We start from the raw sequence: 27,687 nt of genomic DNA, 5'->3' as shown, positions 1-27,687 counted from the left end.
GATTGTTATGATTAATTCTAAGGAATAGACAGCGAGCAGATTCAGGATATAAAGGGAGAATGGGTGGCATACGAGGATGTTGTAATAGAAAAAAGTAAGGGAATGCCCAGAACAACTCTGTGTAAAGATGGAGAAAAGCAAATATCCTGGTGGAATGAAGAAGTTAGGGTAGCTTGTAAACTTAAAAAGAACTGATGCAGATAGGGAATTATACATAAATGAAAGAAACAGAGCGAAACACTTCATTGAAGAAGAAGAAGAATATTATTATTATTTTGGTAATAACCTGGAAATGCTTTCTGGACAGAAATAAAAAAATCTTAGAAAGAATGGGGCAAAAGGAAATAGTGTTTTGGGTAAGTCAGGTATACTCATAGCACATCCCACGGAATCACTGGACAGGTGGAACGAATATTCTGAAAACTTTCTCAGCATAAAATAAATCTTTGTTAAATTCCCGAACTGAGTTCATGCAAGGAGAGCATTAATGGCATTCAAATTACACTCGGGTAAATGGAAAGGATGATAACTAAACTCTGTAGTCATAAAGCAGCAGGAATGGATGAAATTAGGTCTGAAATACTGAAATATAATGGGAAGGCACAGATGAAGTGGCTGCATAGAGTAATGGTATTACCATGGAATGTTATTTAACTTGTCAGCATGAAGTGCCAACTAGTGCTAGTCATGCAGTGAGCAGCATACACAGTGGAGTGACTAGCTCTGCTCGCCTAGTACACGTATGTACATTGCTGACCTAGTGGTTACAATCAAAGCTGTTTGCATTTTAACTCAATTCTTCTTAAAGTGGAAAGTGTGAGCATTCGAATATCTTGGACCCTATTTCTATAGTGTTCTGTTCACTGAAATTAGAATGTTATTCCAAGGAATATTTGTCTGCTGTCTAGCAAGTCATTAGCATATTTCTGGCATTATATCCTCTTTTCCTCTCGGGGATGAACCAGACTGTCTACTTAGGGCGCTCTTTAGACATTTTTTCCCCCGATCTATTTCATTATCATCTGCTGTCTTGCATTTGCTCAGTAATGATTGGAGGTGGCTTTTACAAGCAAGTGGGGAAATGGAGGATATTTTAGGAGTAAAGTTGAGTGATTCCTGCAAAAGTTTGTTAGATTCAGATGGAGATTTGAGTGATGTGGATGACATCTCTGTATGCAGAGTCCTTGGTTTGGAATCGGGTATGAGTGCACAAAATGGTAATGTGCATGTCGCTGCTAATACATTTCTCAAGACGTTCCGCACTAAACTCAGTCATTAAGGTAAGATTACGTCATATTTTCCAAAATAATTTTTTTTAACATATACAGGTATGTCAAGTACTATTCAGATCTACAAAATAACACTGAAGTAATGCTGCTTTAAACAAAGTCCTGCATGAATCTGAGAAAATTTACGTACAGGTAATGGGCTTAGAACTCCTCCCGCAACACAGTTGACAAGGCATTTAAATTCAGCACACTGAGGGGTTAAGTTATCTTCTGACTGGATGAAAACTATTTATAAGCAAGGGAACAGGAAGGATTGCAACAACTTATTTTGTTGATTGGTATACCAGGCAAGATGTTCACTGGCATTTTGGAAAGGAGGGTATGATCAATGGTTGAGAGTAAGTTGGCTGAAAACCAGTGTGGTTGCAGACCATAGAGGGGCTGTCAACCAGATTTTCAGTATGCACCAGGTAACTGCAAAATGCTGCAAGGGGAATAGACTGTTGCAAAATGCTGCAAGGGGAATAGACTGTTACATTTGTTTCATAGATCTAGAGAAGAGAAGGCGAATGACAGAGTACCGAGGGAAAAGATGTTAGCCATGCTAAGGTATTATGGATAGATTATTCAAAGTAATCAAAAGTATTTATGTTGTGACTATTGGGCTGCAGTGAAAATTGATTCGTGGTACTTAAAGGAGTTGCACAAGACTGTCATCATTCACCACTATTGTCATAGTTTGCATGGGTCATCTGATGAATGGTATAAATTGGCAGGGAAGGATTCAGTTAGGTGAAAATGTAATTACCCTTTTGGCCACTGCCAACAGTTTGGCCTTAATGGCAGTCAGATTACACTGGTCTGTTTTGAGACCAACTTTGCTGTGTGAGAGTGAAAGCTGTACCTCAATTAAGGCCACGACCAATTCCTTCCTATTCCTAGTCCTTCCCTATCCCATCGTCGCCATAAGACCTATCTGTGTCGGTGCAGCGTGAAGCTAATTGTTGTAGTGAAAGCTGGGTGGACTCAGGATATCTTACTCATAAGTTCGGAGTAATAGACATGAAAGTAGCAAGAATAATTGCTGGTACAAACAGATGGGAAAGAGGATATTAAGGAATGAATTCAATGGATGAAGTTGTACACACAAACCAGCTTTGTTGGTGGGGTCATGTGTTACCTAGGAGAATGAAGGACACTGCTATAGAAGGTAAGAGAAGTAGAGGGAGACTAAAGCAACAGTGGTTAGACTAGTTTTCTAATGACTTCAAGTTGGGAGGTATGGAAACTAGGATTGTGGACATGTTTACTTAATTCACTGAGGCTTGCAGATTGAATGGTGAAAGACATGCGAGTCCATAATGGAGAGAGAGAGAGAGAGAGAGAGAGAGAGAGAATGTGTGTGTGTGTGTGTGTGTGCGTGCATGCGTGTGCATGCGTGCGTGCGCACAATTTTCATTGACAAACTGTAAATTCATAGTACCTTTCTTTACTTCTTTCTTTCATTCTAGATTCTTCATATCTCCAGTTCTTTGGGGACGACTTTCTGCGTCTACTACTTTTACGTTATGTGTTCTGTGATGTTGTTCTTCATCTTCATCGATCATTTAAGGTAAATTATCAGTAGATATTCAATATCTGTAACTTTAGTCAGAGGAGTTCATATGCATACCTGTTCAGTTGAACACTTGACTTTATAAGGCCTTGAAGTAAGATGTTCTCTTCTCATTAGTTGTTGCACTATTCTGCATGTCATCCCTTCAGCTTTTTACAATAATAGAGGTAGCTTCATTATGAAATATATCAAATCAACTCATAATTGATCTGCATTTAGAACTGTCACTGAAGTGGCAGATTCCCTACGAGTTGTTTACCTAGTTTTGTCTTCATTGATTTCAAAGAACTTAGAAATGTATTAAACATTTATTTTGTTAAATTATTCCAATCCCTAATTCCTTCTTCCTAGAATATAATATTTTGTTTCAGTCTGTACCCAAGATTAGGGTGTGTGTGCTGACATGGATGACTTAATCTTCAATTGAGCTTCCTTATTCTGTTGAAGAACAACTTGCAGGTTAGCTTAGAGTATTTTTTTTTAAATCATAACCAAATGTTCTCACTAGACTTTCTATGGTAAGGGAACCTTTTGTAGTAATTGCCATCTCATTGTTCTACCAAGGAACTACTCTGCATCATTGTGTCCCTCTGAAAGAAAGACCAACCTACTTGCTCAGCAGAAAAAGGATTATTTTAGTGATATATTCCATATCTTCCTTCATAGGTCTCATACCAGAGTTATCGAAGAGGGCTTGTAATCCAAACTATAGTCCAACACATTTTGGAATATAAGGACAAGTTTCACTGACATCTTATTTAACTAAGTAGGAATAATAGGAAAATGGTCACGATCACAGAGGTCCCCATGGAGATTCCACTGAAACAAGACAAATGAGAGCACGGCTGCAGACTTAATGCTCTCTGGACGATATTAAGACAAGTTGGTCAATCTGTATTCAGTATAACTTACAGAAATAAAGCTACCCCATCAGTTTTTCCACCTTCTTTCCTCGGGTACGTGAACTTATGCTTAATGATGGGCATTGAAGTGAACCCTAGTGTAGGCCAAGAAGAGGAAGCAGATCTGTAAGGTCAAGAATGTTGCATATCAAGAGGCTGGTATGTAGGAGAGATACTTTATTACAAACAATTCCACATGTACTGCAACATTTTTTGAGGTTGATTGATAAGGAAACTACAGTATTTCCTTAGATATGTCCAAATGTATAAGAATACCTAAGCCACTGACTGACTGTTTGGGATCATCTTTCTCCTTTCAAGCATAAATTTCTCAGGACCTTCAGATAACTTGGTTTACAGTTTCTCTCTTTCAGACACCTTACCCGCCACAGCTCAATATGATTCCTTTTATAACCATTCATGTTTCACTGCAACAGAGCTACCGTGTGGGTTTTTGTCGAGCTGTGTAAATCCAGCAGTGGCAGACTACCTATTCACATACTCCATCTGAAGATGGAGGTAACCCCATTACCTCTATTCCCTCATCATCAGACAATGTTCCAGAGATAGGCAGGGTCCCAGAAGAGCTCTAAAAGTGCATTTCCCACGAACCTACTACACTGGTGTAGCAGGGGGAGAGGTGATACTCCCACGTGGCGCGTCCCAGGTGGCGGATAGGGGGGTCCTAACCGGCTTGCCGGCGGACTTGAGGGAAATAAAATACCTCTCGTGGACCAAACACAGCCCCCCCTCCCCCATGTGGGTGGGGGACGCAGACGAAGAATTCACCCACGGTATCCCCTGCCTGTCATAAGGGGCGACCAAGCGATGATCCAATTAGAACCATGAGACTACTTGTAATTAGTACCATCACGCAGGGAACACCATGGGTCGCATTTACTTGCGCGTACTGCCACTATGTTAGGTACGCAATAGGTTTGTGATTAGTAGCGACAGCGTGTGAATCAGGAGGTGGGTCCTACAGTACCTGTGATTCGTACCCCTATGTGAGCGACACCATGGGATTAGCGACACCGTGGTTCTGCCTTACCTATGCTCAGTTCCCACTATGTGATGAATTGCACAGGATAGTACGAGTCCCTGTGGTTAGTAGACTTACGTGAGGAACGCCATAGGTTTGCGTTGCCTGTGAATAGTACCATAATGTGTGGAATACTGCGAGTCTCCGCTACTTTCGATTAGTACCACAAATTTACTCATAGCATGGTTCTGCTTTCCTAGTGATAAATACCATTATGAGGGGCCGATGATCTGGATTATGGACCCACTTCGACTATAAGCATAATCGATTCAGCATCGTGCTATAGAAGCAGTTCCTTGGTCAGTAATACTATTGTTTTGTGCCAGCTTCTGTGCATGTGAGACACTGTGGGTCGGATCCACCGATTGTTTTAAATTCATATCCCTCCATCCATTCATTCTCCGTCTTCACACTTTGAATTCTGGTCAGTGGAGGATTTTGGACTTTTAAGTTGTCACTTCATTTCGTCTCATTTTGTTCCATTAGGGGCCGATGATTTCGATTTTAGGCCCCTTTAAACAACAAACATCATCATCATCAAAAGTGCATTTCTATATCTCCGACCAGGAGAGCGCATTGGCTTTTGAACTTGTGCAAATGCACATCCTCCAGAGAAAAGTGTAGCTGTATCCCCATTGACAGGAAAGATAAGGAAGCATTCTGGGCAAATTTCCTTTGTCTCTGTCTTCTTTTCATCCTTAGACAAGGTGTGAGATATATTTCAAGTCCTGATGGATGAAATTGCCACCTCTGCTGGTTTAAGAATATTTTTTGCCACCTCTAGCCAGCATAAATTTCTTACTCCCAAAAGTTGGGATGCCCCATGCTTTTGGATTTGACCCTTAGAGGTGTTGCTATTTGAAGCAACCTGTGCTTTTGGCACAAGCATTTTAAAAATTCCCATCAGCTCCGCAATTCACCTCCCATGTCAGCAAGTAAACTATCATCTTATAATTCATGGGAGTGCTAGTGAAACATTTTAATTGTCAGATTGAACAATAGTGAAGTACTATAACGCTGAAGGTTGTGAATGAACGTCTGATGAAGTTTGAATAACAGATGTCTGATTTTCAAGTTTGCATGGAGCAAGCCATGGCTGCTTGTGCGGCAAGAAGCTGCCAACCCCAGCAGCACTCTAACCGGCCTTGCATCAAACTTTGAGGCATTCCGTGAAATTATATCTGTGGAATTAAGTAACATGATGTAGGAAGTAGGCCACCTACAAAAACGTCTAGATCTGGAGTATAATCAACTTGACGAGACAGAACAATACAGCAGAAGGAACTGCCTCTTCCTTCATGGCGTAAGTGAGACCCGCCCCAAGCAAGGATACCTATGCTGTGGTGTTAGAAACTTTGAAAAGCAAGTTGAACATTCAATTGTCTGTGGACAGCATAAGATCGGGGTCACTGACAGGGCCGTATGAAGAGGACAGCAGCTGAAGTGGTGTCTGTGGTGATTAGACCTATTATTATTATTATTATTATTATTATTATTATTATTATTATTATTATTATTAAAATGAAAGAAGTTATGTAATGGTTCAACCTTTTTCAATACATGTAGAATTAGAAATTTAATTTTACATTACTAGTTCATTAGAAGCGGTACTGGTTTCGACCACTGTTCTAGGTCATCATCAGCCAATCACTTAAAATATAAAAAATATAAAAAAACAATGCATATGAAAATAATAGGTGATGTATAAACTTTCCACTAGTTGTAGTTCATGAAGTATTATGACACTTTTGGCAGTAGCACTGCGTGTTGTAAGTTCTTAAAATCTTGAAGAAGTCTAGGTTCAATCATATAAATGAAGCCAGGCGTAAGTTCTTGGAGAGCAATAAAACATATGTGTTGATGACACTGGGTTTTTAAATGTTTATGAAACTCTATGAAAAATTAAATAGCTCCAAGATCATGTTCGTAAACGTTGCTAGGCGTGAAATCGTATAATACAGTGTAATATACTTGACAATAGAAATATATAGTAAGGTTTATAAAATCTTGAATGTCAGATTCTTGAAGTTTTTTAGATGCAGAACAGTTGACATGAAAAAACAATTGTGAAAAGAAAAAAAGTTGAAAAGCGCAGTATTCATTGCCCTCTGGCATAGTCGCTGTCTTCTCACCAAAGTGACTGTTGTGAATCCCAGGCAGTATACTCTTACATAACTCTGAGCCCTTTCTGCTTTACCACATGGCATGGTGGTTTTGCAAAAGTCTTTCCAGGCAGCTCAATCTTTCTTCTTCATCACAGCAATAGACCAGAAAATTCTCTCCTGCAGCATGGTTTGAAAATAATGTTTTTTTGTTTTTCTTAATTTCAGATCAACAGTACAAAGGGAGCCTGTTCAAACTTATTTTTCATTCTTTTGACAGCTTTCTGCTTCATCTCTAATATTCTCATTGTTCCAGTTCATCACTGGGAGAGATGTCAGTCATATATTGATCGATTTGTGATGGAAGCTAGTAGACTCCTAACAAAAAAGTTACATTCTTTTCCTCCTTTCATTGGGTTTCTTCTCTTCACAGCACACCTTGAGAACGTTTCAGATATCTCGGGTCTTCCATGTGGAAATGTGTCCACTGATTACATGATAGTTATGTGTTTCTGAGTTTGAGGATGCTTGTGATGTTGCACACTTTGTCACTTCTAGTTTTCTCTGCCGCCTTTCTAAGGAATCTTATTTCCACAATCTGCAACAGACTCCTTTACTTGGATTTAAATACCATGATTCATTGCGGTACATCAGAATAGGAGTCTCGATGGTTTCATACAGTCATTTTTGTCTTTTGTGTCACATATATCTTGCTTTAAAATTTTGCGTTGATAGCATGGAACCTTCTACCTGCTTTGTATATATGTGTATGTTTAATTCCTGGATCATTTTCCTATTTTTATATACACTTATTCTGAGATAAGTGAATACCCAGACCTGTTCAGAGAGATGCTCTGTAGCTCCTATAAAATTTCTCATATTTTCAAGAAATTAGTTTTGTGTTCCTGTTCGTTAAACTGGCCTTCATTTTCCTCTTAGTAATAGTAATGAATTCGGAGGTTGAAACAAAACTATACTGAAATTTTTCTTGTGTGCATGTGTGCTGGCAATGCTAGCTTGTCAGCGTGTGCTAGTATCATTCTCTCTTTAATTTCCTGTTGCTTATTATGAATGTCTTCATTTCCTGATGGTTCTTCTTCTTCTTCTTATTATTATTATTATTATTATTATTATTATTATTATTATTATTATTATTATTATTATTATTATTATTATTATTATTATTATTATTCAAGTCCAACATAAACATTAGTGGGTTTAGGCGTGATATTCGTTTGGGATTTTGCCATGTCTAAAAAGCAAAGAGTAGAAACGATTTATGTTTTACAGAGACTTTGCTCCATGTCTTCAGAAGAGAAGCATGCTTGTCCATGACTAAGACTTCTCTTACAATGACAGTTGGAACTTGAAGTCACTTGACGGTTGGTATATTTAAATAATACTCTCGTTCATCACCAAATGGCTGAGTAGGAAATAACACTGCCATCTTAGCTGTAAGAAAGATGAAATGAAATGGCGTATGGCTTTTAGTGTCGGGAGTGTCCAAGGACATGTTCGGCTCGCCAAGTGCAGGTCTTGTGATTTGACACCCGTAGGCAACCTGCGCATCATGATGAGGATGAAATGATGATGAAGACAGCACATACACCCAGCTCCCGTGCCAGAGAAATTAACCAATGATGGTTAAAATTCCCGACCCTGCCGGGAATCGAACCCAGGACCCTCTGAACCGAAGGCCAGTATGCTGACCATTCAGCCAAGGAGTTGGACGGTAAGAAAGATATTTCATGTTCATACATCTGAGTTGCAGAACAGACCAAAAAGGTCCTCAGACTAATCAAAGACAGTGAGGGAGGAAGAGGGATATAATAGAAAATATAATAAAACAAAGAGCATTGTAAAATGGTGAAGACACGAATGTAAACTAGAGATGAAGAAAAGAGAGAGTGGGAATCAGGGGGAGGGGGAGGGAGATCAGAATAGTACAATAAGTTAAGAGATAAGAGTAAAACGATGAGAGAATTAATTCGGTAATGGATGCAGACAGATAATGAATATGACACATTGATGAATCATTTAGTAATGAGGAGAGTACGAATTTGGAAAGAAAAAAAAAACGAAATGAAGCGGCAACGGTGAAGGATAAGGAAAAAGTCTACCTGTGCAACTCTGAGCTTGCATTTGGGAGATAGTGGGTTCAAAATGTCGGCAGCCCTGAAAATGCTTATTTGTGGTTTCCCATTTTCACACCAGGCAATGCCGGGGTTGTACCTTAATTAAGGGCACAGTCACTTACTTCCCACTCCTGGACCTTTCCTGTCATGCTGGTGCGACATAAAGCAGATTGAAAAAAGAAAACTGTAATATTTCAATCTCCCCCTCTCCCAGATGCCCACTTTTTTTTTTACTTGATATGTTTCCCTCTGCTGTTTCTCTTTCCGCATGGTCTTTGATAAGTCTATTCCATAACTAGCAGACATACAAACGTAAAGAATCTTCCTTAGAGCAAGATGGTGTTATTACTTGTTACTTAGCCATCTTGTAACAAACAAAAGTATCATTTGAAATGTACCAGTGGTCAAGTGATTTCAATTTCCAACCATCATTGTTAAACTAGTCCTAGTTGTGGACAGACTTGTTTCTTTTTTGAAGACTCAGAACGATGTCTCTGCAAAACATAAATAATTTCTACTCTTTGTTTATTTCACACGGAAAAATCCTAAAAGATAATCGTGTCTTTTAATATGGACTGTGAAAGCATCAATCTAAATATCAGTGGGCTTGTTAATATCTCCTTGTTTCACCCCAAATTTATTAGAAAGCTCATCAGTCTTCAGTTGTCACAATGTTTCTCCATGTCATGTAAAATCTGTTGAATCCCTTGATAAAAATTATTGGAATTCTTTCTTCTCTTTAGAATTTTCCTGATTTCTTTCCAAGACAGTAAACCAAAACCTTTGAGTCTGTTGTATTTAACATGCTTATCTACCAACAGTTGATATCTGTATTACTGGCCTTTCTAAATCTTTAAAATGTAACTTTTAGGTTCTAAGTTATACCTAAACTATCTGTTACCCACGACTCACCACCTCTCTCCCCCCCTCCTCACACCAACCCTCCCCCTCCGCTCCTTCCAACCTAGCAAACACAGCCAACCAACAATAGACTCGATCACGCGACCGAGACCGTCACTTTAAGAAGGCCACACCATTCGAGTTTTAGAAGTCAACGAGTAAACTAACATCCTCTTGAAACATTCATTCCTTATATTTGCCAAACAAACCCACCTCCATCTCTCCAACTCAACATCCCCTCCCTTCCTCAAACCAGCCCTGCACCTCCCTTCCCCCTCCGCTCCTTCCAACCTAACAAACACAGCCAACCAACAATAAACTCGATCACGCGACCGAGACCATCACTTTAAGAAGGCCACACCATTCGAGCTTTAGAAGTCAGCGAGTAAACTAACATCCTCTTGAAACATTCATTCTTTATATTTGCCAAACAAACCCACCTCCATCTCTCCAACTCAACACCCCTCCCTTCCTCAAACCAGCCTTGTACCTCCCCTTCCCCCTCCGCTCCTTCCATCCTAGCAGACACAGCCGAACCAACAATAGACTCGATCACGCGAACGAGACCGTTACTTTGAGAAAGCCAGGCCACTAGAGAGGACAACCACCTACTGCACACCGTAAGTTTAAGCTTTCTTCACAACCATTCCACACTTTTTACTTATCAACCCATGTTTCTCATACAACCTCATTTTTTCCATTACAGATTAGAACTTCATTGACGGTTTCCACTAGATTACTACAATTTACTATGCATCTGTCTTCTACCTAACACAGCTTCTCATATTTTTATATGCGGCCCTTCCGACCCCTCTATAATAAGGCAAAACACCAGCCAACATTATGAAACAATAATGAAGAAAGGGACCGCTAGATTGAGAAGATATTAAGAATGCTGCTATTTCTGAACCCTTAAATTTAAGGTGTTTTTTCTCCTTATCACAGGCTTTTCGCCTGCAGGTTAATTCAGGCTTGGTTTCTCTCAGTATGTTTGCTCCCGCTCTCCTCCTGACCAATTTTATGTGATGGGTTTCCACTAGGATTTTGACAGCGATTTCAAACTGTTTGTCGTTTTTATAAACTAATAATTTGTAAACTATGAGGTCCACAACCTCACCATGTGCTACTATTATTCATTTCCATCTGCATCATTTGTTTTCTCATTCCCTTGTTTCTTAGGTTAACGCAGTTTTTAGTATCAATTATTATTTCAAATTAACACCTGTTTCACTGAATTTTGTCGCAATAAGTTGTTTTTTGCTCTGCATATTGATGTAAATATTTGTATATTTGTGCTATTTTGTTTCCGTCTAGGCTCTCTTTTGTTTGTTTTTTCATTTGCGCTTTCATTATGTTTTTTAGCATTTTTTCAACTCATATGTAAATTATTCCAACCCCCCTAACTTTTTCACTGAAGATGGCTCAAACGAGCCGAAACATGTCTGAACTTGTTTACTCCGTCTAATGACGGAATATATGATGTATTGAATAGGAGGATACTTTCATTTTTCGCCATTGTAAAGTGAAAAGATTAGCGTTACAAAAATGTTGCAAGGTTTGGGCTGGGAACACTTGGAAGAAAGGAGACGAGCTACTCGACTAAGTGGTATGTTCCAAGCTGTTAGTGGAGAGATGGCATGGAAGGACATCAGTAGACGAATAAGTCTGAGTGGTGTCTTTAAAAGTAGGAAAGATCACAATATGAAGATAAAGTTGGAATTCAAGAGGACAAATTGGGGCAAATATTCTTTTATAGGAAGGGGAGTTAGGGATTGGAATAACTTACCAAGGGAGTGTTCAATAAATTTCCTACCGAGCTCGATAGCTGCAGTCAGGTTCGAACCCCACTATCGGCAGCCCTGAAAATGGTTTTCTGTGGTTTCCCATTTTCACACCAGGCAAATGCTGGGGCTGTACCTTAATTCAGGCCACGGCCGCTTCCTTCCCATTCCTAGCCCTTTCCTGTCCCATCGTCGCCATAAGACCTATCTGTGTCGGTGCGACGTAAAGCAACTAGCAAAACAAAAAAAACAAAAATTTCCAATTTCTTTGCAATCATTTAATAAAGGCTAGGAAAACAACAGATAGGGAATCTGCCACCTGGGTGACTGCCTTAAATGCAGATCAGTAGTGATTGATTGATTGATTGATTGATTGATTGATTGATTGATTGATCTTCAGTTTCTAAGATATATGTATCCTCCCAAAAGGAATTCAACTACCTTACTTCTTTTCACCACCTTCCCCATTAAGTGGAATTTATAAAAACAAAACACGTGGTTTAAAAAAAAAGAGATTCCAAATACCAATCTTTACATCTGTAACATGTTAAATTTATAAGATATATTCATTTTAAAAATTCACCCCATTTTTCATTTCTTTTCATCCCCTGTAAGTGGATTTTCAGTAAACCAAAAAATGTGTTCTTTTATTTTGAAAGGAAATTCCATGTACCAATCATTATGCCTGTAATATCCTCAGTTTTTGAGATATGAGCACCCTCATAAAAAGGTTTCAACCCACCTTTTCACTTATTTTTATCCCCTTAAGTGAATTTCCAAAAACAAAAAAATATGTTTATTTTTAAAGGAGATTCCAAATACCAATTTTCATTTCTTTAAACTGTTCAGTTTTGGAGATAAAGATATAGTGATTTTATAAATTCACCTCCTCTTTTCACCCCGTTAAATATCTAAAATGCCTTCCTTAGCGAGCACCTACATTGTAATATGAATGTATCCCCAAAAATTCATTTTTTTATGTCCTGTAGTTTCAGCTCTGCGATGAAGAATCAGTTAGTCAGGACATGTTATTTTATATGTATAGTTTAACTGAGTTAAAATTGGAAAGAAATTGCTTCAAATCAGAATAATTATTTAAAATCTTTAAAACACACACCGATTTTTATGGCATCATGTATGTTTCTCAACTATCTGTCAAAGTACAAATTGCATTCTGAGTTCCTCTGTTGTGTTAAAAGGCACTCTAACTTTCCCCATTTCATTTCCCAATTCTGTTCATAATCTTTATTCCAGAATTCATAGATTCTCCTGTGAAACAGACATTCCTTCTAGGGGTAACCTCTATTAACAGCCTTTCCTGCAATGCTGCAGGACAAAGCCTACAGTGGAAAAGTGCCAGTACAGACCTTAAAAAATACAGGACATTAAGAAAGTAGTTTAGTAGGTAGAACCGTGGGCACTGAGTTTTTATGATGAACTTTTATAATGGCCAACTACAGTGGACTGAAAATAGATATTAAAAAGGGCCAGGTTCTTTTGCGTTACCTATCAAACGGCCATTCTTTGAATGTTTTATTGTTTGTTCTTTCAATCTTTTTTTGTAGTACTTCTTTCATTTAGTAAAACATTCCTAATTTTTATTTTTTATTGTTAAGCATCAGAGGAAGCCTTAAATTTTGAAGTAATGATGGTAGGTACAATATGTGGATCTGAAAAAATTTGCACCCTTCAAAAACAGTTCCAAAATTATTTTGAATCCAAAAACTAAGTAAATTTATCTTAAAATCAGTAAATTGGTCAAATTTAGTTGATTTTCCTGACGAAAATTGAAGTTCAGAGCTGAAAGGAATTATGTCATTTTTACAAAACACATATTTAAAAGTAATTATGATATGATGCACAAGTGCATATTGTCAGATATATAGCAGCTGGTAATAGTCTATAACCCTGCATACGTGTCTTATGCATACTGGCCATCATTTTGAAACTACGGTTTTTTCCTCTCCTGAAAAGTTACCAAAAGTGACATAATGCCTTTTAGCTCTGACTGATTCATCTGAATACAGAATATTTGAATCTTAATAAGTATTAGCTCATTGTTTTTAAATCACCTGTCCATCATTTCCTATGGAGATAGAGTAACTCTATTTGAGAGTTCTGAAAAGTTTTATTTTGAAGGAATTGCAGCAACTTATTATTTTCCAGTGAATCAATGAATAATCCATCCATGACCAGTAACATTTATATTCTTGTATATTCTGTTGATGTTGCACTACATTGTCCATGGTCTCAGTGGGACGCTGAGCTATCATCCTCATCGTGATGAAGAGACACACATATCATAGTAATCAACCATTTGAATTTAATTTGTGGTGGGTGGACTAGTAGATAAACTTCTGAAATGTGCGTGTACCATCTGAGACTTCACATGTACAAAAGATAATGTAATAGGTTATAGCAAAGACCTGTAGGAAAGGCACATATCTGATCTATCCACATAACTTAATATATCAGAGGTATACAAGTTATAAGAAAAAAATACAACCACTATTGTTCAACAAGTCACTTGTCTTGCTATGTGAAGGCCACTTAAAATGCGTTGGGCCTTGCTGTCAGAATGGGGAGAATGAATGAATCCCAAAACTATCTTTTGGATCTGATTTGAAATGAAATGAAAGGAAAGGAAAGATGCAGTGGAAAACCGAGATTGTGATGGATGGACTTGTTTAACAACAGCATAAAGCCAAGTGACTTAGACAGGATTGTGGTGGTAGACAAGGAGTTATCAAAAAATAGAGTAGAAAAATAGAGTAGAAAGGAAGGTCATAAAAGTAGGACTGGTAGGCAGTACCATATGGCTGATAAAGCAGGTATGAGGCAGTTTCTAAAAAGTAACTATGATCGGTGGAAAACGGTAAATAAATATGTAAACAGACTCTGGGATGGGTTTAAAGGAATTGTTGAGGAATGCGAAAACAGGTTTGTACCTTTAAGGGTGGTAAGGAATGGTAAAGACCCACCTTATTATAATAGAGAAATAAAGAGACTAAGAAGGAGGTGCAGACTGGAAAGAAATAGAGTTAGAAATGGCTGTGGAAGTAAGGAGAAATTGAAGGAACTTACTAGAAAATTGAATCTAGCAAAGAAGGCAGCTAAGGATAACATGATGGCAAGCATAATTGGCAGTCATACAAATTTTAGTGAAAAATGGAAGGGTATGTATAGGTATTTTAAGGCAGAAACAGGTTCCAAGAAGGACATTCCAGGAATAATTAATGAACAAGGGGAGTGTGTATGTGAGGATCTTCAAAAGGCAGAAGTATTCAATCAGCAGTATGTAAAGATTGTTGGTTACAAGGATAATGTCGAGATAGAGGAAGAGACTAAGGCCAAAGAAGTAATAAAATTTACATATGATAACAATGACATTTACAATAAGATACAAAAGTTGAGAACTAGAAAAGCGGCTGGAATTGATCAGATTTCTGGGGATATACTAAAGACAATGGGTTGGGATATAGTACCATATCTGAAGTACTTATTTGATTATTGTTTGACCGAAGGAGCTATACCAGATGAATGGAGAGTTGCTATAGTAGCTCCTGTGTATAAAGGAAAGGGTGATAGACATAAAGGTGAAAATTGCAGGCCAGTAAGTTTGACATGCATTGTATGTAAGCTTTGGGAAGGCATTCTTTCTGATTATATTAGACATGTTTGTGAAATTAATAACTGGTTCGATAGAAGGCAATTCGGTTTTAGGAAAGGTTATTCCACTGAAGCTCAACTTGTAGGATTCCAGCAAGATATAGCAGATATCTTGGATTCTGGAGGTCAAATGGACTGTATCGCGATTGACATGTCTAAAGCATTTGATAGGGTGGATCATGGGAGACTACTGGCAAAAATGAGTGCAATTGGACTAGACAAAAGAGTGACTGAATGGGTTGCTATATTTCTAGAAAATAGATCTCAGAGAGTTAGAGTAGGTGAAGCTTTGTCTGACCCTGTAATAGTTGAGAGGGGAGTTCCTCAGGGCAGTGTTATCGGACCTTTATGTTTTCTTATATATATAAATGATATGAGTAAAGGAGTGGAATCGGAGGTAAGGCTTTTTGCGGATGATGTTATTCTCTATAGAGTGATAAATAAGTTACAAGATTGTCAGCAACTGCAACGTGACCTCGAAAATATTGTGAGATGGACAGCAGGCAATGGTATGTTGATAAACGGGGTTAAAAGTCAGGTTGTGAGTTTCACAAATAGGAAAAGTCCTCTCAGTTTTAATTACTGCGTTGATGGGGTGAAAGTTCCTTTTGGGGATCATTGTAAGTATCTAGGTGTTAATATAAGGAAAGATCTTCACTGGGGTAATCACATAAATGGGATTGTAAATAAAGGGTACCGATCTCTGCACATGGTTATGAGGGTGTTTAGGGGTTGTAGTAAGGATGTAAAGGAGAGTGCATAGAAGTCTCTGGTAAGACCCCAACTAGAGTATGGTTCCAGTGTATGGGACCCTCACCAGGATTACCTGATTCAAGAACTGGAAAAAATCCAAAGAAAAGCAGGTCGATTTGTTCTGAGTGATTTCCGACAAAAGAGTAGCGTTACAAAAATGTTGCAATGTTTGGGTTGGGAAGAATTGAGAGAAAGAAGAAGAGCTGCTCGACTAAGTGGTATGTTCCGAGCTGTCAGCGGAGAGATGGCGTGGAATGACATTAGTAGACGAATAGGTTTGAATGGCGTCTATAAAAGTAGGAAAGATCACAATATGAAGATAAAGTTGGAATTCAAGAGGACAAACTGGGGCAAATATTCATTTATAGGAAGGGGAGTTAGGGATTGGAATAACTTACCAAGGGAGATGTTCAATAAATTTCCAATTTCTTTGAAATCATTTCGGAAAAGGCTAGGAAAGCAACAGATAGGGAATCTGCCACCTGGGCGACTGCCCTAAATGCAGATCAGTATTGATTGATTGATTGATTGACTGGAGAGAAATCAATTTTATGCCATCTTGTCTGCATCTGGATGGAAACAATGATTATTTTGATTGTAAAATAGCTACTCTTCTGCTGGTATATTTTAAATGGGACTGTGTTTTTACACAATAGACAACCTTTTTCAAACCTGGATTAGATCTGCTCAAATATAAGATTACGGGCATGCAGCAAACACTCATACTTGATGGATTTTGTTACATATCCAGTTCTCTCATAAGTTTTAGTTGTTTATTGGTAGTTGGTTGTGTGTCTCAAATAGTTAGGGCTTTCTTACCGTGCCTTAAGTTGCACAATCTCCTCATAGCACTTCTAGTTGGTATTAGAGTGCTTAAGTGGAAGAGAATTTAGATAGCTTTACTAGTATACTTGAGGACACCTTTCAGGGCAAAATAATAACATCCTGGCAATCCTCATCAGAAATTTAAATGATAGTTCATAGGAAATTTAGAAATTTTAGAAAGCGTGCAAATTAGTAACCAAAAGTAATTAGGAAATTACTCATTCTCCATTATACCTTGCATTATGCTGACCAGAAAACACTTCTCATCTCAGTACTAATGAGGATAGAATCTCTTCTTTACTAATATCCCTCCTTTTGTGAGTAAATGGGGAAATGAGTTTTTAAAATTAGTATGTTTTTTAAGCATACTAAACTAGATTTGGGCTGCCCATGACTATTGTTTCAGTGGTCAGGATAGATGATGTGATAGTCTCTTGGTTTTTCCCATGGCATAAACCCAAAATCCAATAATATCAAGAATGATAGTTGATAGTATTATAGATAATTGGTTTTTTTCATTGAGTGCTTGTTAATTAGAAAATAACTGCTACCAAAATGTAGTATGTATATGTAGTGTATATTTTAGTGTATATATTTTTTAGTAATCTTTCAACTGGAATTCCCTAGTATATTGTACAGCTAACTTATGCACACTTTATCAGCATATGTTAATTCATGTTCCATAATAGAACTGGGAAGCACTGCTGTTCAGAGATCAGAGGTTCAGGTTCTGACATAATGAACAGCCTTTTTTTACTGTGGTTTTTAACCTGGCTTTTTCTGTTTTGAATCCAAGGAAATGTTTGGATAATACTACAGTTTTAAGATCTGAAGCACTAGTTCCCAAATCCTGGGTTTAAACAATATTGCAGTTAGATACACTCTGCCAAGATTTCACAATAATACAAATTGTCACATTCACACACATTTTTGAAAAGGGTTGATATAAATTGACAGCTACTCTCTGGTGAGAATAAGAGCAAATAATGTAGTACTATATCTTTTAAAATATGCAAATAGGAAATATTAATGGTGAAATTGACTACTATTATTTATAAATTTCATTTTCCATATTGACAGATTCAAAGTATAGATAAGAAATGTGTTTTTCCACCATTCAATACACAATTTATTTTAATAGATTAAACTAGTACCGGTTTCGGCTCCTTAACGGCCATCATCAGCTAGTACATGATTTGTTTTAGCCATTAGACAATTCACAAGTTGTTATTGTATTAGGCATCCGGATATCTAATGGGGGGATGGAAATGTATACAGTAGCATATAATTAAAATATCAGTAGTCAGGGTAAAAAGTTACAAATTAGAACATGAGTATGTAAAACATATTAAAACACACAGGCCACAATAAATAACATTTAAAAAGTTTCAACACATTAAAATGGTACGTATAGGTAGACACTTGTTAAAATTTTCAATTCATGCTACATAGATTCCATTCTTCTGTCCTCTGTGCAGTTCCTTTACTTCTAAGTTATGTTGATTTTAGCTGCGTAAGGTAATCTTCGAGAACATTCTGAAACTGGTGTACGTCTTATTGATATGGGCCTTTGTCATGAAGAAATTTTGTTGTGTTATATATCCCAACTTGTGATATACTATGGCAAGTTTCAATATAGCAAACAGCAGGTCTCGAGCTTGTATTTAGAAGTAGTTGGTGGCAACACCTCTCTCGTCTACGTTTGTTGTTGTAGTCTGTAAAGATAAGGTGATATAAGTATGCCGGTAGTGTGTGTATGAAGGAATGCCTAGTGTGTGCATGGAAAGAGTACTTACTATAGTTGTTGTGGAAGTCTTGTGCCGATGTGTTTGAAGGCTTGTTGTGTTCTACTGCGAGTGCATCTGGGGCTCACATTAGCTGTGGAGGGGAAGAAGGAATGGCCGTAGGAGAAGTAGGGGCAGGGTCAGGCTTGTGATTCGTTGGTTTGTTAGAGCGTGTGTTTACTATTTTGAGGTAATCATTCTTTAATGTCGGAATGGTTTTGTCAAAAATGATGCTGGTTTTTTCAGTAATATCATTAATGTTATGATTGGGGTTGGCGTATTGGTCTAAAGAAATGTAGAAATCTTCGGTTATGTTGAGCAGGGGGCCCTTGGAGTTTATATTTAGTATCGTCATGTCGTTATTGATGTTTGTGAAACTATGCTTAGATTCTTCTACATGTTGGCCTATTGATGAGAAATGGTTATGTTTTACTGCATTTATATGCTCATTGTAGCGGATGGTGAAGTTTCTGCCTGTACGTCCTATGTAGCTTATGTCACAGTTGTTACATTTGATACGGTAGACACCTGATTGGTTGTATTTATTGTTATTATTGACTGTTTTAGTGTTATGTATAATGTTGGTACTATTGTGTGTGGTTTTGAATGCTGTTTTTATGTTGTGCTTCTTGAAAATATTAGTTATAGTATATATGTGGGTGTTGTTAAAGGTAAATAGGGCATAGTCTTTTTTGGGTTTGGCTGTTTTTGCTAATTTAGTTTTAGGTTGTGATTTTATTTTGTGAATGATTTTGTTGACCATTTCTTTGCTGTATCCATTATGTTTAGCTATGTCGTGGATTAACTTCAATTCATTAGACATCCGGATGCCTAATACAATAACAACTTGTGAATTGTCTAATGGCTAAAACAAATCGTGTACTAGCTGATGATGGCCGTTAAAGGGCCGAAACCGGTACTAGTTTAATCTATTAAAATAAATTGTGTATTGAATGGTGGAAAAACATATTTCTTATCTATACTTTGAAATTGACTACTGTCGTGGAAAAAAGTATAGACACCAGAGTTAATACGTTAATAAAAGGTCAATCCTTTGTCCCACATAGAAACAATCTACACCAAAATTTAGCTTATTTTATTCTACATTTAATTATGTGGAGTAGAAATTTTTATCTTACCCAGTTAAAATTTGAATGCAGGTTGAATAAAAAAGTGCCTGTATTTTTTCTATATCCAACACTTTGAAAATTCATAACTTTATAAAAGTATTGATCTGATCGTTACCACACTTTCATATCTCCTAAACTAATTATTATTGTTGATCTGTATACCTAGTTTTTTTTCATCTGATATTTGAGAAAAAGTTGGTTTTAAATTTTGTGAAACATATTCTCATTACTGGTCATCATAACTGTAAAAAAATTCAGCTCGTTATGAAGCTCATGAGTATGTCAGGCTAAAATAACTGCTTTTTTGCCTCCATGCAATTGTTGATTTTATATTGATTTATATTTTATTGGGTGGTTGTGAGAAGAAAGCAGCTTACTGGTCAGCAAGACCAATGCATTTGGCCATGGAAACCTCAGTGACGTTGCTGGGTTGAAATACAAATGGGCGTTCCCTGCTGTACAATAAGTGGTTGTTCGTTTTTCGTTAGTTGTTTTAAACATTTATTGGACTAGCGCTCGATATATCAACGATAGAATTATGTACCATAGTATATCTCGTATTTTGCCGTAAGTTCCGGCTTATAAGAAGGACCTCTTTGTTTCATTAGTGATTAATGCATCAGTGCACTTCGCAGAATTACTTGATAACCTACTTACCCTAGAAGTAGAGAAGTCATTGTTACCATTTCTCCATTTCCCATCACCTTCTCTCATGAGGGCTTTGGACCACCTATGGCAGGTTTAAAAATGGTGTTCCAGATGAAAAGCTGTTATCATTGTACTATAACACAGTATTTACAAGTTTGCACTGCCTATTTACAGAGTTCATACTTTAAAAATAAATCATGAAATAAGATGTTTGAAAGATTTACAATGTTCCTTTCTCAGTTTCTGATGAGGATTGCCAGGATGTTATTTTGCCCTGAAAGGTGTCCTCAAATATATTAAGCTATCTACAAAGCACTGATGAATCAGATGAACTGTCATTTAAATTTATTACATCAGGATAAATAATAGATACGTTTTCTGTGAGCGCATCTTTCTCCCAATAATATTTCTCAATTTTAAAGTTCCCGGTGATAGGGGGAAACACCATCTTTTGTCATCTAGCATGTTATTCCTTTATTCCACTTTCTCACCCCACAAACATATTCTTTGCGAAGTAACTCTACACGAGTCAAAGCTGATATAAAGCATTGTCAGAGTTCAGTTAAAAATACACTCCTTTATTCTTACAAAACCACTCAATTAAATATAAATCGATATACAATCAACAATTGCATGCAGGCAAACAGGCGTTTTAATTTTAGCCTGACATTCTTACGAGCTTCATAACGAGCCAAATTTTTTTAATGTACTGGGCGAGTTGGCCATGCGGTTAGGGACGCTTGCATCTGGGAGATAGTGGGTTCGAACCCCACTGTCAGCAGCCCTGAAGATGGTTTTCCATGGTTTCCCATTTTCACACCGGGCAAATGCTGGGGCTGTACCGTAAGGCCACGGCCGCTTCCTTCCAACTCCTAGGCCCTTCCTGTCCCATCGTCGCCATAAGACCTATCTGTGTCGGTGCGACATAAAGCCACTAGCAAAAAAAAAAAAAATTATAGCTATGATCACCCAGTAATGAGAAAATGTTTCACAAAATTTACAACCACCCTTTTCACAAATATCAAATGAAAAAGTAAACAACTTAGTATACAGATCAACAATAAGTTACTTAAAGACATATTGAAGTGTGGTAATGACCAGATCAATGCTTTCAAAGTTATGAATTTTCAAAGTGAGTGGTCCGTTTGAAATGGAAAAAATACTGGCACGTTTTTGTTCAACCCGCATTAAAATTTTGACTGGGTATGATAAAAATTTCTACTCTGCATAATTAAATGCAGAATAAAATAGCTAAATTTTGGTGTAGCTTGTTTCTGTGAGGGTCAAAGGATAAACCTTTGATTAAGGTATCAACTTGGGTGTCTATACTTTTTTCCACGACAGTAGTAGTTTAACAGTAATTGTTTAAAGCAATTTTCTGTGTACATTACCTGATGTGCGATTCAATTTTTCAGAGTCGTCAGTACCAGCCGCGATGTCAACCACCTCTCCCTGACGGTGACTTATTGGAGCATCCTGCACTTCAACATTTAGTATTAGACTTGGCATCTCACTTGGAGGTCAGAGGGCACTTTGTGGAGAGTAATGAAATAGACTGATCGCTGGCAGAGGGCAGGTGCCTCACTGTTGCATCCGAGTGGATTCTCTCTTTGCCTAGGAACTTTGAGTTATCCATATTCAAATATGACTGCATGATTGAAATGCAAGTGATATTGAAGTTTTGGACTTGTTCATCTCGCAAGAGTACTGCAGCAATCATCCAAGGCAGTGAAATTAATTCACGGGTGTCGTCATCTGTCATTTGTGATTTGTACGAGGCATCTGACTCCTTCAAATTACTGGCTAAGTTCGTAGGAGGGTTGTACAAATTTTCATATACTGTTAACATTCTGTGTGCTTGGATCATGACAATAATGGTGCTTTCTCAAACATTCGTCCCATCTGTAGTTCAAGAAGAGCATCATTATCATCAAGATGTGCAACAATTTCAAGTCAGTTAACGTTAATAGGATTTGTTACAAGAGTGTGAAGTTAGCTGTTATATACTTATTCTCATTATATGAGCATGGACATCTCATTGGATCAACATCAAGATTAGCACATTTATACAAAATTGTTAAAGTATAACCTTACCTCTGGTTGAGCATTGTTAAGTCAACATGTTAATCTCCAGGTGAAATAAGGAAATATTGAGTAAATTTACTGTAATTTTGCTGTACTGTAAATTTACTGTAAATTTCCACTATTTACATGAAATTGATCCTTTTTATAGCTTTAAAACTAATTCTACTATTAATCTTGATGGAGAATTGGAAACTAATGCTACAATAACTGATGTCGCAAAGCTTTTTGTATTGCATAGAGAAAGGCGTAGGTTGTATGATCTTTTACTAAGGTCTGCGTTGTTAAGTAGGAATTCTGCTAGATGCTTTGCTTTAGGAAACAGCTTGCGACTCTAATCGTAAGTTAGTGCGATTCCAACAGTTCACTGCCAACTCAGATAAGTTGGGATCGCTCACAGGCTGTGAGGCAAAGGGGGGCCCATGAATTACACGTATCGTAATGAAAATATTAGAAACACCAGCTTGGAAATGAGGAATGCTATGATTGATGCAGTTTCATGTACCAAGAAGAGAAACAAGAAGCAGGAAATCCAATGTAGGAAAACAGACTTACTATTCTTATTTGGGATCAAATTTGTGACCCTGTGTGATTTTTGTGATACTCATCTTCCATGTTGGACTGTCTTTATTTCCGTAATCAGCCAATGTGTATACATCCATTTATGTATAGTACATAGATGGAGCATTTCTTCATGATATTTCAATCTACACCATCTGTTATTTCACTTCAGGGAATAAAAATGGAATAACCTTACACTTTATGTACATAATAGTAGTTAAAATCTGAAAAATCCCATCTCTGTATATAAGAACATAACATGCAGTATTTAGTATCCAAACTTCATAACATTGTATGAATCTTTGCTTGATAAGATATATTTAATGAGATGTTGAAACCAATAATGGACATTTTCACAATCATATCAATAAACTATGTATGTATTATTACATATATAACTCACATTCATGAATATTCACAATATCTGCTTGCCTTTTATATCTAATTTCAAAGCTATATTTTTATTAAAACATTATGTTGTACCTTTTGTGAGAGTGTCTCTTTCATAATATGTTGCAAAATTTTGGTGCAAAGAATATAGATGCACATAACTATTAAGTGTGTTATTTAGCTGAAGTTACATTTGTACCTAAAGGTGTTTAATGTGCAATATTTTTCTTATTGGCTGAATGATAGTGTGTTTTGTTTTCTTTGGTTCAGGACTTCTCCTAGCAGTTTTATTTTCTGGATGTAATTACACCAATAGAGGAAACAGTTCTGACACTGTCAGAATTCAATTTGTACATATTTGTTATTATATATGATATGTTTTAAGTTGTCCTGTAAATTGTTGTATTTAGATTGGTATGACTGGCAGAAATATATTTTGACAGACATTGCAGAAGTTACCTGAGAAATGCTGATTTTCCAAGTGGGAAACAAGTAAATAGACTGATATTTTGTACATTCCTTAATTAGCTGATGTCATTTTTTAAAGTTCTTCTTTTAGGCTCGAAAGTTTCTTTTTACCTCAAGTAGTATAGAAGTTCACTTCTTAGTGAATTTCTTTTTAGGTTCGTTCTTAGAAATACAGAACTAAGTACTTTCTTGTCAGATATTTCACGACATGCTCCACTGATAGAGAGGATAATGTAAACTGTATCTTTTAAGTATAGGCTGTATTTGAAAATATTTAAGTTGAGTTTTCTTGTTTTTGAATCAGATGGAAATTTAAATATCAGTGCAATGATTAGTTATAATTACTACTCTGTTCTGCACAACTGGATTGCTCTTACGAGTGCAAGTAAATAACCTCTTAACCAGTTTTATGTAGAGTTGACTGGATGGTGAGATTTGGGCTTACCTACAGTTTCTCATTTACAAAAACATATTTTGAGAAAGCAAATCTTTTTAAATATACTAGCTTAGAAATAATGGAAAGTGTATTCAAATGATAAACATGGTAAACTTAATTCTTCTTTATTGTTGCAATGCCTTTTTGAAATATTTTATAAATTTTCAAGAAGAGTAAACATTACTACAGTAATTCAGTGGTAATGTGGAAAAATATGCATGTGATAATAATGCTCTAGTAGGGAAGGTTTGCACAAGTTTATTTTATCAGTCAAAATAGGAAATATCAAAATTCCACAATTGTTTATTTTTTAAATCGTTATTGAATGGTTAAGAACATGATATTGTTGCTCTGAAATAGCTGATGTGCAATATAGTTTCTACTGGTAATAAGCATACTGTATATGATATTTTTGTTGACAGTGGCTGATGTTTAGTTAATTCAGAGAATATGTGATGAAGAATCCTTCCTGTTTATTTTATAGAACAGTAGATGGCACTAAATTGCAGGACTCTTGAAAACCTTTCCGTACATTTTCCTCTAAGGGAGATATTTCATTTGTGCCCTTTGCTATAGAAGACAACTCTGTAATTGGAGAAAAAGATGTTTAGTTATGCATAGGAATTTGTTAACCATGTTAGACCCCACCAGCTGCTCTGATGTATATGAACATCCTGCAGGGCCTGTGAAAATCAATGCACAAGCTGCTCTAACACAAAATAGTTAATATCCGATTGCTGTTGTTTTATTGATCTTGCATATTTTTTGTACATTCGCTGCTGCAGTACGCTGCACTCTTGTTTTATCTGATCACATTCTGCTTCTTTCTCCTTCATTGCAGTTTCCTTCATTTCAAGCATGTACGACTGATTAGAACACATATTGACCAACTTTGAGACCAACTTTGAGACAAGATACCGTGCCTCTTGAATACCGTTCATGTGTTGAATAAATTCATTTAAATAATCCTTAGGACCTTCCAGTTCCATGATCATAAACCGGGAATGCAAAATCATTTCTTTGATATAGTCTATGTTTGCACTTATTTTTTTACTCTATTCTTCTAAGTCTCTTATGACCTGTTGAATTTGACCACTAGGAGCGTGGTCACATTGATGTATCAACTGGTGTCTGGAATGAACCAATTTTTCGCATTCTTGCATATGCCTTTCCAATTTACGCTCCTCCTCTCCCACAATTTCCTTATTTATAGTTATGGTCTTAATAGACTTCTCCACCCTTTGCCATTTGTGCTCAGCTGCATTAGGAGAAAAGCCCAGCTCTCTCCTAGAAACATTCCTTGTTAAATGACCAGCTGTTTTCTGGCTAAGTCTTGCCTGCGATGCCTTAAGAGCAGTAACTTCCTCTTCTTTTTGACAAATTTCTGCCTCCTTCACCATAGTCTCTCTCTCTCTCTCTCTCTCTCTCTCTCTCTCTCTCTCTCTCTCTCTCTCTCTCTCTCTCTCTCTCTAGTTTTTTAATCTGGTCACGACTTTGACAACCTTCGCACAGCTGTGCGATTTCACGATTGCGTTGCATGTCTAGTTGTTTGTGCCTGGCAGTCTCTTCTTTTATCTTGTTAGTAAGCTATACCTCCAGAGAAGGCACTTCAGATCCGTGGAAGAAACCGTTGCCATCAAGTGCACTTACGGTACTCGCTAGCATTGCAATACAAGCGACAAAGCCCTTAGCTAGGGCAAGCAAGTGATGTAACCCAGTGGCAGTTCAGTATGCAGTGAGATGTCCATCAGGTCAGGTGATAAGCGAGGCAGTAGCGAATGTACAAGGCCGATTACATGAGTGTTGGTAGCGGCGTGTAAAGCAAGACAAGCGGAGTCCGAGAGAACAGCAGCCGTAAATAGGCGAGTGGCCGTTACAAGAGATACCTGGCTAGTAGAATGTAACACCTCCTTTTGCTTTGATGACAGTGGCGATGCAGCTTGGCATAGGACTCCACAAGATATTGGAAGCATTGGGGAACCATACTGACCCATTACCACTACACAGCCTCCATTAATCTGCAAAGATTGGTTGGAGCAGGGTCCAGGACTCAACAGCATCCCAGATATGGTTAATGGGATTGGGAATGGGGCTCCTTGGGGACCAGGCAAGTACTTTCAGATCTTTGGAGTGCTTGTCAAACCAGTCAGCCACAGTTCAGGAGTGATGGACTGTTGCACTATCTTTCTGTAGGTTCAGTATGCCTGCAGGGTCTGGAGGTGAAAATGATCTACCTGTAGATTTCTGTAATGTTTGCCAGTGATTAACATTGTCAGGTGCATCAGGGGTCCTATTTCATCCCATGTGGCCGGGCTGAGTGGCTCAGACGGTTAAGGCGCTGGCCTTCTGACCCCAACTTGGCAGGTTCGATCCTGGCTCAGTCCGGTGGTATTTGAAGGTGCTCAAATACGTCAGCCTCGTGTCAGTAGATTTACTGGCACGTAAAAACTCCTGCGGGGCTAAATTCCGGCACCTCGGCATCTCCGAAAACCGTAAAAAAGTAGTTAGTGGGACGTAAAACAAATAGTATTATTATTATTATTATCATCCCATGTGAACATTCCCTGTACAAGGATACCACCACCATCACCGGCCTGAACTGTACTCTGCTGGCAAGAGGGATCCGTTGCCTCTTGTGGTTGATGGTGCACTCGCATCTGTCCATTGGTGTGTACCAGCTTCACGAAGTTTCACTCTTAGGGGAGATTCTGTTGCAACTTTTCTCTGCGACTTCCTTCTGTCAGCGGTTTCCCAATATCTTTCAGAATCAATAGTCTTTTGTAGATCTTTCCAGCATAGTATCATGGTTTCACGTGCATGTATAATACATAAGCATTTATAGCCACAAGGTCGATGATTTAAAATAGAGCAACAGGCCATCTCCTAGTTCCTTTCTTACAAGTGTATGTACTTGCTAATTTGTCCATTGTTCCACACCGCCCTTTGTGCCATTATAGTCTAAACATTTTCGCTGCTGCTAGTGGCTATACGTCGCACCACACAGATGGGTATTACGGCGACGAAGGGATAGGAAAGGCCTAGGAGTTGGAAGCGGCCGTGGCCTTAATTAAGGTGCAACCCCAGCATTTGCCTGGTTTGAAAATGGGAAAGCACGGAAAACCATCTTCGAGGATAGTCTAAAATATTTAGAGGTTTCTTATGAAGGGCATTAGAAACACTGTTGTTAAGGTGCATGGTGGACAGAAGCATGACAGCCTTGTTCTTCTTACGCACA

General features: G+C 37.6%; 1 protein-coding gene across 2 annotated transcripts in view; it reads left to right on the top strand.

Moving 5' to 3' along the window:
* Positions 1 to 26,893, top strand: part of LOC136864231 (protein SCAI) — a 286,500-nt gene extending 259,607 nt beyond the window's left edge. For both annotated transcript variants that reach the window (XM_067140962.2, XM_067140961.2), the window contains 2 exons: positions 2,741 to 2,841; positions 21,931 to 26,893. In XM_067140962.2, the coding sequence (XP_066997063.1) occupies positions 2,741 to 2,841; positions 21,931 to 22,074 (245 nt within the window). In that variant the 3' untranslated portion in view covers positions 22,075 to 26,893. The remainder of the gene's footprint in view (positions 1 to 2,740; positions 2,842 to 21,930) is intronic.
* The last annotated feature ends 794 nt before the right edge of the window (positions 26,894 to 27,687 follow it).

This window comes from Anabrus simplex, chromosome 2 (assembly GCF_040414725.1).
Source record: "Anabrus simplex isolate iqAnaSimp1 chromosome 2, ASM4041472v1, whole genome shotgun sequence".
NCBI classification, from domain to species: Eukaryota; Metazoa; Arthropoda; class Insecta; order Orthoptera; family Tettigoniidae; genus Anabrus; species Anabrus simplex.
This window is presented reverse-complemented; position numbering and strand designations above follow the sequence as displayed.